General features: G+C 30.6%; 1 protein-coding gene and 4 non-coding genes across 6 annotated transcripts in view; 1 reads left to right on the forward strand and 4 right to left on the reverse strand.

Annotated features, from left to right (window-relative positions):
- LOC129975650 (cubilin-like) overlaps positions 1-7,177 on the forward strand; it is a 176,167-nt gene extending 168,990 nt beyond the window's left edge. For both annotated transcript variants that reach the window (XM_056088750.1, XM_056088751.1), the window contains exons 69-70: positions 3,332-3,443; positions 6,881-7,177. In XM_056088750.1, coding sequence (XP_055944725.1) covers positions 3,332-3,443; positions 6,881-6,966 — 198 coding nt within the window. In that variant the 3' untranslated portion in view covers positions 6,967-7,177. The remainder of the gene's footprint in view (positions 1-3,331; positions 3,444-6,880) is intronic.
- On the reverse strand, positions 565-646 carry Trnas-uga (transfer RNA serine (anticodon UGA)). The gene has a single exon. It is a non-coding gene; the product is annotated as a tRNA-Ser (tRNA).
- Positions 1,905-1,986, reverse strand: Trnas-uga (transfer RNA serine (anticodon UGA)). Its single transcript has one exon. It is a non-coding gene; the product is annotated as a tRNA-Ser (tRNA).
- Trnas-uga (transfer RNA serine (anticodon UGA)) lies at positions 2,066-2,147 on the reverse strand. Its single transcript has one exon. It is a non-coding gene; the product is annotated as a tRNA-Ser (tRNA).
- On the reverse strand, positions 2,227-2,308 carry Trnas-cga (transfer RNA serine (anticodon CGA)). Its single transcript has one exon. It is a non-coding gene; the product is annotated as a tRNA-Ser (tRNA).
- Positions 7,178-17,795: the final 10,618 nt, after the last annotated feature.

The following is a 17,795-nucleotide window of genomic DNA, read 5'->3' on the forward strand; positions in this document are numbered from 1 at the left end:
TGGGATTAGTTAAAATATCCAGATCAAACTTTTTGTTAATTAAAATTTCCTTCGCGTTATATGTCAAAAAAAATGTTTTAAACAATTACATCATTTATTAAGACAAAATAAAATAAGAGTACAAGGTATTTTTCAAAATAAGATTTTTCCGAGATTTTAACCTTTTGCACTCGGAAAGATCAATCGATGCATAATTATTCACTTAATACATGGACCTGTTTATTACACACAAAAAATAAATGCATGCAACTGTTTTACGTTGAAGTTCCCTGAAAAATGAATCTACATCTTTTTAACATTCTGTAGGTATTTTTAACAATAGAAATTTTAAAGAATAAATAAATAAAATGTCAAAATGATACACCGTCTTGAATGGTGACTGAGAGAAGAAATTCTAGTGCATAGGGTTAATTTTTGAATAATACCTTTCAGAAAAACTTTGTATGTAAACGCCCAAAGGTACGTATATTTTTGTTCATTCCATGCAAGCAAATACAAATAATTATAACAAACTAAAAAATAGGAACCAATAATCAAACAAATTAATTGAGATTTTTAAAAAAACGCAGCCGGTAGGATTCGAACCTACGCGGGAATATCCCAATGGATTTCAAGTCCATCGCCTTAACCACTCGGCCACGACTGCTTGTTGTCACCTTCTTAATATTTATTACTAGCCGCCTTTGGCGACCAGCCGGTGCGCCAATCTTAATGTTCGTTTAAATTTTAATAATTAAATATTTTACGCAATTCCTACTTTAATAGATTCTTCATCAAAATATTTTAAAACTTCAAATTTTGATAGTCATATAATTCACTCATAATATTATAAAGGCCTTCAGTCATAATGTAATATGTATCTCTAATTTTCTGTTAGCTTCCGTAGAATTTCTGCTTTAAATTAAAGTAGAAAGAATTAATCTGCAATTAATATAATAATATTTTTTTACTGAAACAAAGCATTTTTTTGTAATATGATTACTGATAACAGAGTCACTGATTGTTTACACTTTATGGGCACTAAAGAATATCTTTCTTAATTTATGTAATATCTCAAGAATTTGTCAACAAAATTTTCTCAGATTCATCATGAACAGATCGATTCATTAACAATGTTTAATTTTAAATGCATCAAACACTAAGAAAATAAAATGAATCGCTTAAAATAATCGGTCGAAAACAGGTTTAAAAAAACTACTTAAAAAACGATGTACTTAAAACTAGAAGCATATACAAAAAATTTATAACTAACATAAATACGATTTAAGTACAAAAGCATGCAACTAACCTAAAAATAATTTAAATCAAGAATCATCCGTTGATAATATTCTCACCAATCAGAACACAATCCGCATACGTGAATTTTCAACGCCAGTTACGGTAACGCAAATGCGTGAATTTTTCTACGCCAGTTGGGGTAACGCAATGCAGATTAGAAATTTTTAATTTCCTTTATTCTGTGTTATTTTAATTCAAAAGTACTTCAGAATGAATCTGAAAGATCGATTAATTAACAATGTTTATTTTAAATGCATCAAACATTAAGAAAATAAACAGAATCGTTTGAAATAATCGGCCGAAAAATGTTAACCCTAGCCTCATTTCTGTTGAGAAAAAAAAACTGAAGCCTTATTCATTTGGCGGTGGGGAAAATGGAAGATCTTTTGGCGGGAAAGTTAGTTTTTAATTAATAATTAAAATTATAATTAAAAATTCAAAAAAAGGGACCCCAGCTGCACATTCCCGACCTCTAAGGTATACGTGTACCAAATTTGGTAGCTGTAAGTCAATTGGCCTGGCCTGTAGAGCGCCAACACACACACACACACTTTGAGCTTTATATAAGTATAGATTATCACGATTACAGTAATTTTTTTATATGTGACATGAGAAAGTAAAAATAACGCAGCCGGTAGGATTCGAACCTACGCGGGAAAACCCCAATGGATTTCAAGTCCATCGCCTTAACCACTCGGCCACGACTGCTTGTTGCCACTTTCTTAATATTTATTATTATCACGATTACAGTAGTTTTTTTATATGTGACATGAGAAATTAAAAATAACGCAGCCGGTAGGATTCGAACCTACGCGGGGAAACCCCAATGGATTTCAAGTCCATCGCCTTAACCACTCGGCCACGACTGCTTGTTGCCACTTTCTTAATATTTATTATTATCACGATTACAGTAGTTTTTTTATATGTGACATGAGAAATTAAAAATAACGCAGCCGGTAGGATTCGAACCTACGCGGGAATATCCCAATGGATTTCGAGTCCATCGCCTTAACCACTCGGCCACGACTGCTCATTTCATATTTCTTCCTCGAAATCTCATTATCTCTGCCTTTCTGACAGTCATTGATGAAGTTTATCTACTCACGCAGACAAACAGAGCCAAGTGTGTAAACAAAAGTATCACGTGAGTAAAGAAGATAAAAGTTATGTTTTATTGCTGTTTGGTTCATTATCTTAAAAGTTGTCAGGATATCTTTATTAATTTAGACAAGAGAGTGTACAACAGAAGTAAATGAGTTCAAAAATCATTTGAAAGAACAAGAAGTGCCCAACTATATAAAAGTGTCATATACAGCTTTTCAAAAGTGGAATTTTTCGAATAAATTTCTTGAGGGAGTTGCAAAGTCACTGAATAATTTTCGTCATCATAATGTGAAACATATCTTAGAGTGTAAATAATTAATATGTGAAAATTATATTAAAAAATAAAATTTTTGTGTGTATTACATGAAAATATTTATGAAATTTTGGAATTTTTATCAACAATATTTGCATTAAACAATCATAAATCCACTTCTAGAGCATCAAATCTATAGTTCATTACATTCTGCATAACATAACAAGCATTAATTATAAATTTCATTAAGAGATCTTTATTATTTTTTGAGATATGACGATACTCGTACGTAGAATTATGAAAAAAAATAATAATAACTTCTTCAGAAAATGCATTTGAAGTTTTCAAATGCTTATAAATAAGCATCACTCACATGTCAATAGTTTGCTGTAGTTTGACTTCTATTTGACGTAAAGACAAAATAAGAATATAATCGGAAACAGAAACTTGGCTATTTTTTTTAAATTGAAGTAATAAATAAATAAATTTTTTTAAACGCGAATTTTTATCCAAATTTATGTTTTTTGACCTAGTCGGATAGCTTAAGAATTAACACAAAAATACACAAGTGTTTTCAGTTATCTGAAAACTTAAAAATAAAATGGCACGATCTATTCGAATCATGTCCTCTTTGTTATTCTTTCCTTGAATACGATTTCGATTATTAATATTTAATTATCAAATATTCTTTTTCAGGATATTCCAGGAATCCATATTTCCAGGGCCAACGAAGTGACGATCAAATTCAAATCCAACGCAAACAATGCTGGACCAGGCTTCTCCTTAACATTTAAAACAAATGCATTCCGTAAGTTTGTTTCATTTAATAAATAATATAAGTTCATGTGTAACTGGCAATGTATGACATTCTATAAAAATATCTATATAAAAGCACAAAATCTTAATTTTACTTTACCTCTCATACATTTCCTAGATAATTATAGATTTATGAAAAACATTTTACTATATGTATGTATGAATAGATCTATGAATCTATGGAAAGTATCTATGAATAGATCTATGAATCTATGAATAGTATCTATGAATCTATGGAAAGTATCTATGAATAGATCTATGAATCTATGAATAGTATCTATGAATCTATGAATAGATCTATGAATCTATGGAAAGTATCTATGAATAGTATCTATGAATCTATGAATAGTATCTATGAATCTATGAATAGATCTATGAATCTATGAATAGTATCTATGAATAGATCTATGAATCTATGAATAGTATCTATGAATAGATCTATGAATCTATGAATAGTATCTATGAATAGATATATGAATCTATGAATAGTATCTATGAATAGATCTATGAATCTATGAATAGTATCTATGAATAGATCTATGAATCTATGAATAGTATCTATGAATAGATATATGAATCTATGAATAGTATCTATGAATAGATCTATGAATCTATGAATAGTATCTATGAATAGATCTATGAATCTATGAATAGTATCTATGAATCTATGAATAGTATCTATGAATCTATGAATAGTATCTATGAATAGATCTATGAATCTATGAATAGTATCTATGAATAGATCTATGAATCTATGAATAGTATCTATGAATAGATCTATGAATCTATGAATAGTATCTATGAATAGATCTATGAATCTATGAATAGTATTTATGAATAGATCAGCAAAGAAAAATTCAAAATGGTTTCCAGTTTAACTTTCTGTTCCCAAGCAGTCAATAAGTGGTTCTTTGTTCTTTCTTCTTTCTTTACAAAAATTAATATTCTCATAATTTACCTCTATGTAACATAAAGAAAAAATATTCGAGATTCTATATAAAGCATGCACATTCTACTTATAATAATGGCCGCGTTTGGTGATCAGCTACTTTCATACGAATATTGGTTGTATTTATTTTCCATTAAATTCCATTTCCATCTCTGATGAATTATCAGATGTTCATGGTTCCTTCTGAAAAGTATTTTTAAATATCAATTTATTATAGACATTAGAACTTATTAATTTTAAGAGCCTTAAACTATTTAATGTGTAAATGAACTTTCTTAGTGGAGTCAAATCCCATTACGTCACGGTGCTCTTACAAATGTAGCTATCCTGTTCATCTATCTTCTAATTTTCGCAATACGGGCATTTCACATCACTATTCCACGTAGAAACTAAGATATAGAAGATAAGCTTTCTTCTTTTTACAATAGTATTAAATATCAGAAAAAGCATTGAAAATAGTTCAAATTTTATTGCCTTAAAAAATATATTTAAAAATTATGCAAAAGAATGGTTTTAATAATTGTCAAAAATTAAATTGGTATCATTGAAAATTGGTATTGGTAACCATTGGTATCATTTTTTTCAATTAATTCAATAAAAATAATTTTTGTTCTATAATATTTTCGAAATTTCTAGTACAAAAACGAGGAAGTCTGAATTAATTTTTAAATTCATTAAATTAAAATTTTGAAGAAATCCTCTTAGGTGTAGATTCTCGCACTCCAAAGTAAATATTGTTACGAAATTTCCGGGTTCGTTTAGATAGTGGGAGTTATATGGTGTGAAGAACGCTCAATCAGCAGGCGGGCAGTAGAAAAAAAACAACGACGTTTATTTACACGAAGACACACAGGACAGCACAAAGACGGCAACTATATACAGCACAGAAGGCGATTATCTTCAGCCGAGACGTGCAGCATACAACAATATACACAGCAGCTCTACTCCGTCGCTGCTCCGCTAGTCCCTGGAAGACGAGTTCTTCTCCGTCGCTTCCGACTACTCTTCCACTACTGGGTCACGACTCAATTCACCGTCGGTCCACGACTCTGGTTTCACGATGACGACTACTCTTTCGCTTCCGACTATTCTCGCACTTCACTGACTCGCGACTCAATTCACCACTGGTTCACCACTACGACGACTCCACTGGTCCACGACCACTCTTCTCTGTCGCTTCCGACTACTTAATTCACCACTACTGGGTCACGACTACTCGGCAGCTCCGAGCCACTCCTTTTATAGGTTTCAGGAGGCTGGGCTAGAAACCTCTCAAACAATCAGGAACGTTCGAGGCGTATCTCTATTCCTACTGGACGGTTCGGGAAAATTCTCGATGTTTCGTGTATAATCTATTTTGGCGCCAAAGTTGCCAAATTCGTCGCCAAGTTTGTCGCCAAGCTCTGGGACCTCCCATGGAACCAACTATGCTGGAAAGCCGCATCGCAGATTCGTAACAATATGTATCAAATTTGGTAGCTCCAGAGCAAACGGTCTGGCCTGTAACGAGTCAATGGACGTACATTCTCTTTTATTAGTGTATAGACGATTCGCATCTAAATTTCCTATGCAAGAAAAAAAACGTTGTGGATTATCTATATTTTCTCTTTATAAAAACTTACCTGACGATAAGTTTGATAATTCACTACAGTTCCAATTTCTCAATTACGAATTACGACGACAATTTGTTATCACGTTAAACATGTGACTATCAAAATTTGAAGTTTGAAAATATTTTGATGAAGAAGCTATTAAAGTACGAATTGCATAAAATATTTAATTATTAAAATTTTAACGAACCTTAAGATTAGTTAACCGGATAGTCGCCAAATGCGGCTAGTATAGAATAAAATAAACACTGGTGCGAAACAAACTATGACGACCACCATCAAGTATGTAAGATATGCAAAAAAAAAAAAAAAAGAAAAGAAAGAAAGAAAAGAAGCTATACCTCGGGATCGGCGATAAAACGGCATCGCGCTGACACTGGCTATAGACGGCGCTCGTATTCATTGTTCATCGAATGGGACGCCATATGTATTTGATGTTCATACACATTGTTAAATAAAAATAGATGCCGTCTATATCCGGCAATCGTAAGATCATCGGCGAAGATCAGTGATTTAAATACTGATAAATGATTTTAAAGGATTAAATCCTTTAAAACTAATTATCCGTATTTAGACGATTGAATTTCTTTGATAAATGAAGCACTCCTATAATCATGAACATAACCCCTGTATATAACTGGTTATCAAAAATTGAATAATCCGTTACACAAAAAATAAATATATTAATCAATTTCTGTTAAATGCAGCATTATAATCTTCTATCATATTTTATGACAACGACTGTCTCAAAATATCACTCATTTTTAAAAAAAATGCCGAATTATTATTTGGTATTTTCTCACTAGAGTATTCCCAAATATCTTGAAAGTCCTAAGACTACACTATAAAGATAACATATTTTTTTTTCAGTGCCAGATTCTTCATTGCCTTTGATTCAGAGGCATCCTACAGAAGAGGCTAGAACTCCCATGAATACCATCATATACTTAAACTGAAGATCTTCTCAATGTATATATAGTGCTATAGTATATAAATGCAATAAAGAACTCTAATAAAGGCCAATCACCTTGAAGAATTTTGTTCGTCATGAAATTCAATTATTTTTTTTTTCTTTCATTAAAAAAAAAAGTAACTGAATTTTGTTGCTAATTTTTCTAGTCTACGAAATCCAATACTGTACATTTTTATTTATGTACTAGGCTAATCTGAATAGCTGTAAATAATTTTAAATAAAGATTTCACTCGGTATTTGTACTTTATCTCGTTATTGTGTTTCTGTCATTCCATGAAAGTATTCTGTAAATTACAGAAATATAATTCCCATTGGATAAGCATTTTTGAAATGCAAGAGACTATTTTATAAAGGATCTAGCAACGAATGTGAATCAGATTATGACATTTGAACGACGAAAAGGAAACCAACATAGAATATGTCACATACACAAACTTTTCAAGAAAGTGAATTTCATAATACTTTGATACTGAAATATTCTAATGAACAAAAAGTTTCAACTTAACTGAATAAAAAATATATATGAAATGTTAATTCATACATTTTTCTAAAAATGGTGTTATTTTATATATATTATTTTTATGGCCGGCGTCCTTGCATAGGGGTAGCGCATCTTCCCCATGATCTGGGCGTCCCGGGTTCGAATCCCAGTTCTGGCATGCTTGTTCTTCTGTGTTCTATCTGTGAGGTGTGTGAATGTGCCCCCTGTAAAAAGGGGTTGTGCAAGCGAAAATGAGAGTTTCATCTTCATATGAGCTAGAAGTCAGACTTCTGCCTTCGGGTGCTCAGGGGTCTTTACCCTCAGAAGCTACTGCACCCCCTTTCCGTAGTAACGCGGACACGATATCATCATTAATTTTATGGGATCACATCAACTAATGCAATAAATATTGATAATGGTGTCAAAATTGAAAAGAAAAAAAGTTTTTAATCTACTGTGTATTTTCATATATTTTATTCAAAAGTAATACCCGTATAAAAGAAAAGCATATAACATAATAAATATTTATGAGAAAAATTGGGTAAGAATTTTTTATTACACACAACAATAACAAATGTTAGTTCTATAAACAAGGTATTACAAAATAACCATAAAAAACAAATGAAGGACGCACATGTAAAACAATAAAACAGTACATGTTAATAATGATAAATAATGTTTAACAATTAAACAAAATAATTCTTAAATAAATGAACACCAATACACTGAACACCTATAACCTAATTACAAACATATAATGATTAAAAAACAACTTTATGCAGCTTCAAGTATCAAAAACACTTCATTGCTGCATATAGAATAAAGGAATAACTTTACACTTTGAGACATCAACATCTGAAATTTGCTAATGTGCTTTTATATATCCTCTTTATATTTGTTAAGGATTTTTTTTTTTTTTTTTTTTTTTTTTGTAAATATCGATATAAAATAAGTACAGTTGATGTGTGGAAATTACTAAATATTGACGAAATGATGACAATGCAAAAAAATTTATCATCTATTGGATTAAATAAAATTCATTTAAAATTAAATGCAGATATTTTGTAAAAAATACCCTTCAAAATATTTTATACTTGTTGGACATTTGGAAAAAAATCCACACAGAAATTTATTTCGGATCCGAATTTTTATGGTGTCCTTGTGTTTTTCCAATTCCGCGCCATGAACTCAAGTAAACAAACCGATTCGAACCCGACCTTTTTGCAAGTTTCGTGATTTGTGGTTGGCAGCAACTGCAATGTAAATTTGGCTACTATTTAAACTCGCCTGGTGCAAGTATTTTTTATTAGACGGAATATAAGGAGCAGTTTAAGCTCTTCGATCGAGGCTGAAGAGAAGTTGCAACGGGTTTGTTGCTTCCCTATTTTAAGATAGTTTCTTTCAGTTCGTTTAAATGTTAGATACAAAGGATGTATGGTTTGAATCTGTTGATTAAGGTCGGGTAATGTTAATTTTAACTTTGATCTTAACATTTAACTTATTATTTTGATTGCTGCAGTAACGAGCACATTGACTCTATACTTTATAATCAAAAAAGTTATTTTAAGGAAACTGCTTTCAATTTTATGCCTCCTCGACATAAAATTTCACTGTGAACTTTGTTAAAATTTAGGTTAGAGGAATAACAATGCTAATAAATGAAAAACAAAAGAAACAAATCAGCAAATTTAAAATTAAATAAGACATAATAAAGATGTCTTGCGTTAAATCTATACTTATAATAAAGCTCAATGTGTGTGTGTGTGTGTTGGCGCTCTACAGGCCAGACCGTTTGACATACAGCTACCAAATTTGGTACACGTATACCTTAGAGGTCGGGAATGTGCAGCTGGGGTCCCTTTTTTTGAATTTTTAATTATAATTTTAATTATTAATTAAAAACTAACTTTCCCGCCAAAAGATCTTCCATTTTCCCCACCGCCAAATGAATAAGGCTTCAGTTTTTTTTTCTCCCAACAGTAATGAGGCTAGGGTTAAAATTTTTCGGTGGATTATTTCAATCGGTTCTGTTTATTTTCTTAATGTTTGATGCATTTAAAATTAAACATTGTTAATGAATCAATCTTTCAGATTCATTCTGAAGTTCTTTTGAATTAAAATAAAACAGAATAAAGGAAATTAAAAATTTCTAATCCGCATAGCGTTACCCCAACTGGCGTAGAAAAAAATCACGTATTTGCGTTACGTAACCGGCGAAGAAAATTCACGCATGCGCATTCTGTTCTGATTGTTGCCATGGCAACGTTATCAATGGATGATTTAAATTATTTTTGGGTGAGTTGCATGCTTTTGTAAGTAAATTGTATTTATGTTAGTTATATATTTTTTGTATATGCTTATAGTTTTAAGTACATCGTTTTTTAAGTAGTTTTTTAAAACCTGTTTTCAACCGTTTATTTTAAACGATTCGTTTTATTTTCTTAGTGTTTGATGCATTTAAATTTAAACATTGTTAATTAATCGATCTGCTCATAATGAATCTAAGAAAATTTTGTTGACCAACTCTTGAGATATTACATAAATTTAAAAAGATATTCTTTAGTGCCCATAAAGTTTAAACGCTGAGTGACTCTATTTTCAGTAATCAGATTATAAAAAAATGCTTTGTTTCAGTAAAAAATATTATTATATTAATTGCAGATTAATTCTTTCCACTTTAATTTAAAACATAAATTCTACGTCTGCTAACAGAAAATGAGAGACATACATATTACGTTATGACTGAAGGCCTTTATAATATTATGAGTGAATTATATGACTATCAAAATTTGAAGTTTTAAAATATTTTGATGAAGAAGCTATTAAAGTAGAAATTGCATAAAATATTTAATTATTAAAATTTTAACGAACATTAAGATTGGCGAACCGGCTGGTCGCCAAAGGCGGCTAGTATTATATAAAAGAATTAGCCGGCAAAAAAAGATATTAAACTATATTTTGACACACTACTATTATATGAATAGTTTTGATTATATTAAAATATGGAAGGGTATAAAATTTTTTTTTTCAAAGATACTTTAATATTTATAATCGTATTACATGCATATATATAAAGAGATGGAGAAATATTTAAAGTCAAATGGTACAAAGTCATACAAGAATATAAATCTTAAAACTCTGTAAAATGAAAGTTAATTTTCAGCTTTAAAAATAATCTATTACGAAACGATACTTGGACGTATAGAAGACAAGGGTAAATGAAAAAAAAAAAAAATGTTCACTCTTCAGTTATAAATTGGGTTATTGAATTAGTATATCTCATTAGTATGCCTAATACACATAGTGACTATTAATCTCTTATAAAATTCAATTCACCTTACAAAAGCTGAATTTGATTAATATCTCATTTTGTGAAGGTTCTTAATTTGACCAGATCTTTATAAAGTTAAGAGATATTATGGACGGTATCTCGACCAAAGCATTTTTTTTAAACTTAAAGAATTCTTCTGCTGGTGTGATGTGTAACATCCATAGATTTTAGCCTCCTTCAGATCTGCGTCAAATCAAATTTTTGATTGAATCGGTCCTAACACCAGCAACTAGCCAACTTCTGAAGAATCGCGAAAGCTTCCTTATGTATTTATTTCAATACATATGTCATCTGAGAAACTAAGAGATAATAGTAATCTCATTTTTTCCTTGCTTTCACTTTTCATGATTTCTCATTTTAAATTATTTTAATATGCTAAATTGTACCCATTTAAAATGGAACTAAACAAGTAAGAACATTCAATTCTCACTCAGAATTTAACACATTCATCACAAGAAACAAGACATCTTCTCTACTAGGAATGTTCACTATGCACTAGAATTTGACTTGTATATCAATTTAAATAAATTATGCTTGTATAGATGCTTGCAAAATGTTTTTCTTATATTCAGAAAATGTCCACATATTTCGTACATCTACGTTTTAACAGCCTAATTTATCCATAGTGATGAATGTGTTAAAATTCTAACCTCAATACAGAATACATAAAATGCAATAATAAATTGAATTTCATTCATTCATAATATGTATCATTTTCATTAAACGTTCCAGTACTTATTGTCATATATTTTTAAATATTGTCGCATTGAAAAAGAGACAGTCGAATCTCCATGGCCGTCGGCCATGGCACTGGTCTCATGATCAAGAGACCTGGGTTCGAATCCAGCTAGAGGCAATGCGATTAATAGTATATGTAAATACTTAATTCCTTGACTTTATGTTTTCCTTTATTTCATGTTCCAGAAGATACTGGACATTTCTTTAGTTTACCAGACAAGTGTTCTGGACTTTTCTTACTGTCTCCATAAGAGTATTCTGGAACTTTCTCTGCTTGTATAAAAGCAGAAGATTCGTCGGTTACTGTGTTCTGAGTTCTGAATAGTTAATAAATTGATTTAGCTCTACTTCTTCTGTATGTGTCATTCAGTTCTATACTATAGTATCTACGTGACAATATTTTAAATTATGAAAAATATTTACAATTTTATTTAATCAATATTGAATGCCAACTGACTTCATGATAGATGAATAAATTTACCAAATAAAAAATATATCAAGTTAACAAGAAATTTTCTTACTATCCAATCGAAGGTAATTTGCATAGAGGTCAGTGTAATTAAATTCAGCAGATTCTAAAATTAATTAATTTCAGGATCTAAAAAGTAAATTTTGTAATTTTATTGTCAATTAATAGATTTTTCATATAACTTAAAATTCATACATTTATGAGTATATTTGGTCATTTATGCTTGTTTAGATTCATATTTTAATGAATAAAAAAGAATAAAGCTGAAATGTGAGACCAATCGATATTTTGTCTGTAAAGACGCATTCAAATGGATCACTTAGCTTACGTCTTTTAGCTCAAGCAATGACACACGAGCGGACGGATAGTATATCGGTTTTTTTATGGGTATTGATTAAAATATGAAACGAACCTACAATTCTAATATGTTGCAAATATCATCTAATAGCTTGGTGAGATTTTAAAGTATTATTTTTATATACACCAAGATGGACAGATGAACTTCCTTCTGACGGAATTCTTGCAAACTTTTGGCAACTAAGTAATTTCGGATTTCACTCATTAATGGCTTCAGTTGAATTTTTAGGTTTGCAGACGTAGTACAAATGTAAAACACATTTTGTTATTTGATAGTTGGCAATTCAGCTGTCAATCAGTAAAAAAAGTTTTTTCATCGGTTGCGTAGTTTTCGTTTGGCGTTCGTTGAAAAATGGAAAATCAAATGGAACATTTTCGTCATATTTTGCTTTTTTATTTCCGCAAAGGGAAAAACGCATCGCAAGCTTATAAAAAGTTATGTGCTGTTTATGGTGACGAAGCCTTAAAAGAACGGCAGTGTCAAGATTGGTTTGCCAAATTTCGTTCTGGTGATTTTTCACTCAAAGATGAAAAACGCTCTTGTCGTCCAGTTGAAGTTGATGAAGACCGAATCAAAGCAATAATCGATTCGGATCGTCACAGTACAACACGTGAGATTGCAGAGAAGCTTCTTGTATCACATACATGCATTGAAAATCACTTAAAACAACTTGGCTATGTTCAAAAACTCGATACATGGGTTCCTCACGAACTGAAAGAAACGCATTTAACGCAACACATTAACAGCTGCGATTTGCTAAAGAAACGTAATGAAAATGATCCGTTTTTAAAACGACTGATAACTGGCGATGAAAAATGGGTTGTTTACAACAATATCAAGCGGAAAAGATCGTGGAGCAGGCCAGGTGAACCAACTCAAACAACATCAAAAGCTGATATTCATCAAAAGAAGGTTTTGTTATCATTTTGGTGGGATTACAAAGGAATTGTCTACTTTGAACTCTTACCACCCAACCGAACGATCAATTCTGATGTCTACATTGAACAACTAACGAAATTAAACTATGCAGTTGAAGTAAAGCAGCCCGAATCGACAAATCGAAAAGGCGTTGTATTCCATCATGGCAATGCAAGGCCACACACATCTTTGGTCACTCGGCAAAAATTATTGGAGCTTGGTTGTGATGTTTTGCCACATCCACCATATAGTCCTGACCTTGCACCATCTGATTACTTTTTGTTTCGATCTTTACGAAACTCCTTGAATGGTAAAAATTTCATTAACGATGATGTTGTCAAATCGTACCTGATTCAGTTTTTTGCTAATAAAAACCAGAAGTTTTATGAACGTGGGATTATGATGCTGCCTGAAAGATGGCAAAAGGTCATTGATCAAAATAGGCAATACATTACAGAATAAAGTTATTTAGTTCCATGAAAAAATTGTCTTTTATTTTCTAAAAAAAATCCGCAATTACTTAGCTGCCAACCCAATATATGCGATATTTTAGAATGAATACCAATACGTAAAATTTTCATTCTTCTTACTTATTCTGTTCATTTTTCTACTTTCTCGTATACTTAGTATAGAAAAAGTATAGTCAAAAAATTCGAACTAGAGATTTCGACTAATCTCCGCGTTTTACATCTCCCCGAGTTCCAAAAACACGTTTTTTGAAAATGTCCTTCTGTTTGTGTCAAGGATAACTCAAAAGCGCTTTGAGCTTGATTTTGGTTTTTACAATAAATTTGAGCAAACTCTGCTCAGAAGAAGTCTGCTTGATTGTTGAAATTTAAGATGACACGATAATGACAAAACGACGAAGGCTTGATGGATAAAACTCGGAACACAGATTTAACATCTATAGTATAGACACTTGTCAAATTTTGAACCAACTTCAATGATGGGTTCACTGTCTGTTCTGTAATTTTAGAAACATGTAAACGCAATAATTCGAAACGCAATGACTTTAATATATCAAATTCGGTATGGGATTTTGTTACAAGTGCAGCTTTTGTTTTATTCGGTTGAAAAAAATGTGTCTAAAACACAGACTCGATTTTTGGATAATATTAACGCACGCAAGCGATTTATCGCCAAATAATTCGCCAAGGATAGCACGATAGATTCAGTAAAAATGTTAAATTTACGCCAAAAGTTAATATATCTATTATGCCTCAATGTCATGTAAATAATTCTCTGGCATGAGAAGTTTATTAGAGAGTATGCGAGAAAGTTTTGGGAACCCTTTAGCTGGTTTAGTTTTTGTGTTCACATATTATAACTCAAATATCCATAATTTGAACATTTTTGGAGGAAGTTCAGACTTTCATATTCTCGAAATTGAATAGTTTGAACTATTCTTAATCTTTTTAAACTTCATAAACAAGTAATCGAGAAAGGTAAAAAAATTAACTACAAGATGGGAAGAGGGATCCATTCCCATGAAGACCATACATTTACAACTTCTCATTCATCAGGGTTTCGCAATGAAATCGAAGGTTTCATTTAAGGTAAACAGTGTCATTTAGCGTCACCGCACACCGCCGGAACTTTCTGCTGAGTGGCAAGCCGGACACAGGGGCGTCGCTTCAATAAAAGCAGCTGCGTTAGCTATACTGTTTCATTCTGCGAGATATAGCATCAACAGGGCTCTGCCGTAGCCCACATGGGACAATCATGCCTAAGTGGTTGTACAGGATACAGTGTCTTATTCTCATTTATTTAGGCAGCGTTGCGTCAGATTCAGATTCTGTTGATCCATACGTTAATCAGTAAGTAGAATTTTAGTGAAAATTTCTCATGGTAGTTTAGGAAAAAAATTATGTTGAGAAAATTTTTTTTATACTTAAAATTGTTTGTAATCGATATTTAGATGAAGTAATTGCAATTTTGCCCAGATATTGTTATAGTGAAATGAATATTAATTTTTACATATCTCTATAATAGAATAATCTATCGTTATAATGCTATAATTTCATTCAATGCTATAATTTCCTTCAATGCTATAATTTCATTCAGAACTATAATTTTATTCAACATCATAAGATTATAATTTTGTTGAATGTGTAACATTATAATTAAATTGGAAGTTATAGTTGTGTATTCTGATTACATATTCTAAAAAAATGACAAAATATATATAAAGCAGAACATATGTTAAGCATTTTTCTTTGTGATACAATTTTCAATGAAGTAACAAAAATAAATCGCGCCCGTGGCAAAGTATTTCTTTTCTCTTCCCCGATTTTTGATACAGAACAACATTGTGTTTACTATTACTGTGTTACTTACCACTTCTATACGCCAATCATGTTTGGTTCTAAACCCGCAGGAGAGGTCCCCCCAAAACTTTCTCGCGTGGCATTGGCGTAACTTTTTTAAATGAAGATGTTATTCCAGTTACCACCTTTCATGGCCTTGGTGTACAATAATTACGAAATATTAATATTTGGCTTGACTTAGAATTTTTACTGAATTTTTCGTGCCATCATTGCCGAGTTATTTGGCAGTCCATGCAGTCAAAAGTATCCAAAAATCGAATTTAGTTTTCAGATGTGTTTTTCGCAACCGATTGAAACAAAAATTTGACATAAAATTACGTTTAAAGTCGCAAAAATCACGTACCAAATTTGATATATTTAAGTCATTGCGTTTAAATTTTTCTGAAAGCACAGACCGGCATACAGTCAAACCTGTGTTGATTTCATCCAAAATTTAGTAGCCGCGTAAATTTGGTTGGTAAATGATAGTAAATTCTTATTTCTTATAAAATAATTAAAATTAAAAAAAAAAACACCAGTGATACTCTCTAGCAAAGCACTTTATTTCAGAAACCGTTTCGATCAAATAAACTGTCACTTGAATTCATCTTCTCATTTGCGAGGGTTTTACAATCATTATTTAGTTAAAATGTGTACAAGCAGGTCCAAATATATTTTAAATAAAACAGATCTCTGCATATAAATGAATGATTAAAAAACTGTCCCTCGCATTCCAATCTCACGCATTTCCTCCGATTTCGCCATTTTTTTTTAAATTTTATGTTATGGATCGTATCTCCTAAATATGTTATTAGTGTTCAAATGCTGTCTATACTTTCCCCTTTCCACTCGAAAGGATTACTTTACTTACATTCTCTATGAGGAGAAATCTTGCCAGAATCTCAAGCCATAATCTCTGTACACAATTTGACAGTTTTTTTTTTTTTTTTTTAAATTCACGATTCTTATATTCGATTCCCTAGGCCTTCCAGCACCCTTAGTTTTGGAGGGATATAGGATATCAAAACTGATAGAGCCTCCAATATCAACAAATGAACTGATTTAGTACATTAGGGTTGATTAAATAAAGGAATTCAATATATATGATAGGTGAACAGCAGGCCGTCCACCATACAATAAATAGAATATAGCATAATCTCAAAGTAAGAGTATTAACTAATACGTTTAAAACTATATAGTTAAGATATAGTAAAAGAAAGATACCAATTAGAATTAATCAATTCTGTAAATTATTCGATTAAAAAAATAACGTTTTAAACCTATTAATTTCAGATGTAATGACGACATAATTATACGAATTATATATGTGTGAATAACTATATAATGATAATATAACTATATAAATTAATAATTTTTAACACAGCGTTTATTTAAAAAGCGAATGAATTGTCGGTATATTGCATATTAATTAACTTCTCGTAAATGAGGTGACCTCTCGTATCGTTTGTGTATATTTTATACATTATTAGTTAATCAATTTATTTTAATTATAATAATTATTAATTTAATGAATTATGAGCTCTCTGTAAGAGGGATCTTTTTTATAATAAATTAAAGAAAGCATTCGAGACAAAATGATTGTATTGCACTTAAAATGAAGAAATATAAAGTATATTAAACATAAAAAAAAGAAAATTATAAGAGTATAAACAAAATAACTTATGTTAGTGTACTAAATTATTTTTTATCAGATATCTGGAAATGAAAATACAAATCCTAAAAGCATAATGCGGAACAATATGGGAATTATGTCACAATGATTATCATAAATAAAATTTTTAACTATTCATTAAAAATTACATATGTCATGAATGCTATTAAAATTCTTGTTAGAATATTTTTATCAGCTTAAAATGCTTTTGTTTATTTGAATATCCAAATGTTTAAGAATTACTTTTATTTTATTATGCTAATAAAATCTCATTCTTAACTGTTTTTAATTTTAATACATTTTTTTTTATGTAATTTCGTGGAATCTGACTTTTTCGAAATATGAACATTCCACTTTTTTTTTTTTCCCAAAGCTAAAAAAAAAAAAAAAAAAAAAAAAAAAAAAAACGATGTGTGTCACTAAAATTCTGTTTGATAATAATTTAATGTCTTTCTATGTACTTGACACAGGTGTTTGGTGCTTGTATCTTTATTAGAAATGTAATGAGAATGTTCTTTTATTTTCAATGAACTAAGCAG

The sequence above is a fragment of the Argiope bruennichi genome, chromosome 7 (assembly GCF_947563725.1).
Source record: "Argiope bruennichi chromosome 7, qqArgBrue1.1, whole genome shotgun sequence".
NCBI lineage: Eukaryota > Metazoa > Arthropoda > Arachnida > Araneae > Araneidae > Argiope > Argiope bruennichi.